Source organism: Sinocyclocheilus rhinocerous, unplaced genomic scaffold, assembly GCF_001515625.1.
Source record: "Sinocyclocheilus rhinocerous isolate Xijiao unplaced genomic scaffold, SAMN03320098_v1.1 scaffold2245, whole genome shotgun sequence".
Taxonomy (NCBI): domain Eukaryota; kingdom Metazoa; phylum Chordata; class Actinopteri; order Cypriniformes; family Cyprinidae; genus Sinocyclocheilus; species Sinocyclocheilus rhinocerous.
The window spans coordinates 687,072-689,291 of record NW_015637544.1 but is presented as its reverse complement, the minus strand read 5'-3'; the positions used below and the strand labels follow the sequence as shown (position 1 = coordinate 689,291).

The window sequence follows — 2,220 nt, the reverse complement described above, 5'->3', positions numbered from 1 at the left end:
GCGCTCGCCGCATATGGGATCCATTATTCCAACCCGCATTAAACAGCTTAATGGCCCCATCTCCCAGACTTTGATTTCCAGATATAATGCGCGAGGATAGCGAGAGCAGGAGGAGGGGATGTGATCTGTCAGGGGGAAACGCAGGCGGGAGGGGGTCAGATCTCACTCACACACACTGTGACCCATCAGCGGATGACATGTGTCATTTTGATGGAAGACTGATGGGTCAGCTATAAGTCATTTAGAGCAGATGCACTGACAGAATGTCTCAAAGTGGCTTTAAGGAGCTACACGTCCTTGAAGGCATTTCCTGCAGTCTTGTTAGCGCAGCTGTAGAAACTATTGGACCCTTTGTGATGGTAAGAGTTTACACATTAGGAACCGATAATGAGAGTTACTGTGATATTTCTCCTCTAGTGATTATCATTACTATTTATAGCCTGGCTCTATCTGAGGAGGCATTTGTAGCTGGAGTGCTGGGAACAGAGCAGCCTTCCTCAGCCGCATTAAATAGTCCTAATAAAAGTGTGGCTGTGCTCTGAATGCCGTCTCGGCTCTCGTTTGTGTGTGCTGCAGGTTTCTCTGAATGCTGTGATGAGTTCCTGAGAGCTTCGTTCTCCCCGGCCTGCTGTCTTGGAAGAGCAAGGGCTCTGTTGACAGCAGTGGCACCCAGAGAAACAAACACTGACGACGGGCAATGGCTAGCGGTAACTAACCTCCTCTAATTATGTCCAGTACTTGTCCTGTTTAGCAGACCGCTCAAACTGCACATGCTTCCAAAATAAAGCGAGCTGCCTACGTGGGCAGCATTTTAAGCTGTCATGCACTCAGCTAATGATGTGAAAACCGTTCCAAAAGTAGGCTGGATGATTATGCTGTCTTATGAGATACCTCGTTATGGCAGATTTGAGGGCAGCTTCGCATGTGTCCTTTGTGGAGAAGGCAACGTGCTCAGTGCGAAAAAAAATAAAGCCAAGATATATGTTTGGGGTCAGTGAGATTTTTTATTTATTTATTTTTTTTGAAAGAAATGAATTCATTTTATACAGCAATGATGCATTAAATTGATCAAAAGTGACAGTAAAGACATTTATAATGTTACAAAAGATTCAGTTTCATCAAAGAATGCTAAAGAAAAAAATGCATCTTAGTTTCCACCAATGTTTGAAGCAGCAGAACTGTTTTCAACATTAATTTTTCTTAAACAGCACATCAGCATATTGGCATGATTTCTGAAGGATCATGTTACATTAAAGACTGGAGTATAGAAAATTGTAAATAATATTTCACAATATTAAGTTTTTTACTGTATTTTTGATCAAATAAATGCAGCTTTGGTGAGAACAAGAGTCTTCTTTCAGAAGGTGCCTGGAGAAGTGGGTATACTCTTAATTTATGCCCCCATTTTTTTAAGCGGCCCAACAACAGCCTGTGTTATAAACAGTGACATGTAAGAGTCAAGACTAGTCTTGCATATTTAGTTCACCCCAAAATGGGCCAATAGTATTTCCACATTTTCACTTTCTGTAACTTCTGCTACTTGACTTACTGGAGTAAGGATCATTATGTTAATGCTAATTAATAATAGCCACAAAATAGGTGCAGATTTTGCAATAAATAATTAAAATGTAAAAAATTACATAGACTGCAACAATTAACATTTTGTCAGAACCTCTAGTAGACAAGCTATTTTGTTTAGTTATCTGTAGGAGAATCATGATCTCTATTTGATACAACAACAACAAAAAAATCGTGATCAATTTATCCAGAATTGTGCAGCTCTACTCCTATGTTTGACTTACTGTTTCTCCCACGGCATACAGTGACGGGCAAATAGTAACCCCCTGCCTACTCCCCCCATACCTTTTACAATTTATGTATAGGCTATACTATACAGTGCAAAATAAAAATATTATAATAAAATCGTTTAGAGCATTTTTTATACAATTAAGCACTAGTCAAGCTGCGATCTCAAACAGGACCAAAAGGAGATGCCAAAAGATCACTAAACCTACTGCCTTGACCTGACTGTACAGGCTACTATTCGGATCCATTCAGAATCTAAAAAACACCTTCAGGCTTCAGCAGCGTCCATTATAAATCACTTGTGCTTTTAAGCCAAATACACACGCTGAAAAGAATAATTCTGGACGTGACTCTAAGCCATCTCTAATGAAACCGGTCGGGTTTTCTCTGTAGCTGTTTTGAACTTAGGCGGAG

At 40.2% G+C, this 2,220-nt stretch overlaps 1 protein-coding gene across 1 annotated transcript in view; it reads left to right on the top strand.

The window, feature by feature from the left end:
- Positions 1-581: 581 nt before the first annotated feature.
- LOC107749026 (ecto-NOX disulfide-thiol exchanger 1) overlaps positions 582-2,220 on the top strand; it is a 49,305-nt gene continuing 47,666 nt past the window's right edge. Inside the window, exon 1 of the mRNA XM_016564074.1 lies at positions 582-707. Coding sequence (XP_016419560.1) covers positions 698-707 — 10 coding nt within the window. The 5' untranslated portion in view covers positions 582-697. The remainder of the gene's footprint in view (positions 708-2,220) is intronic.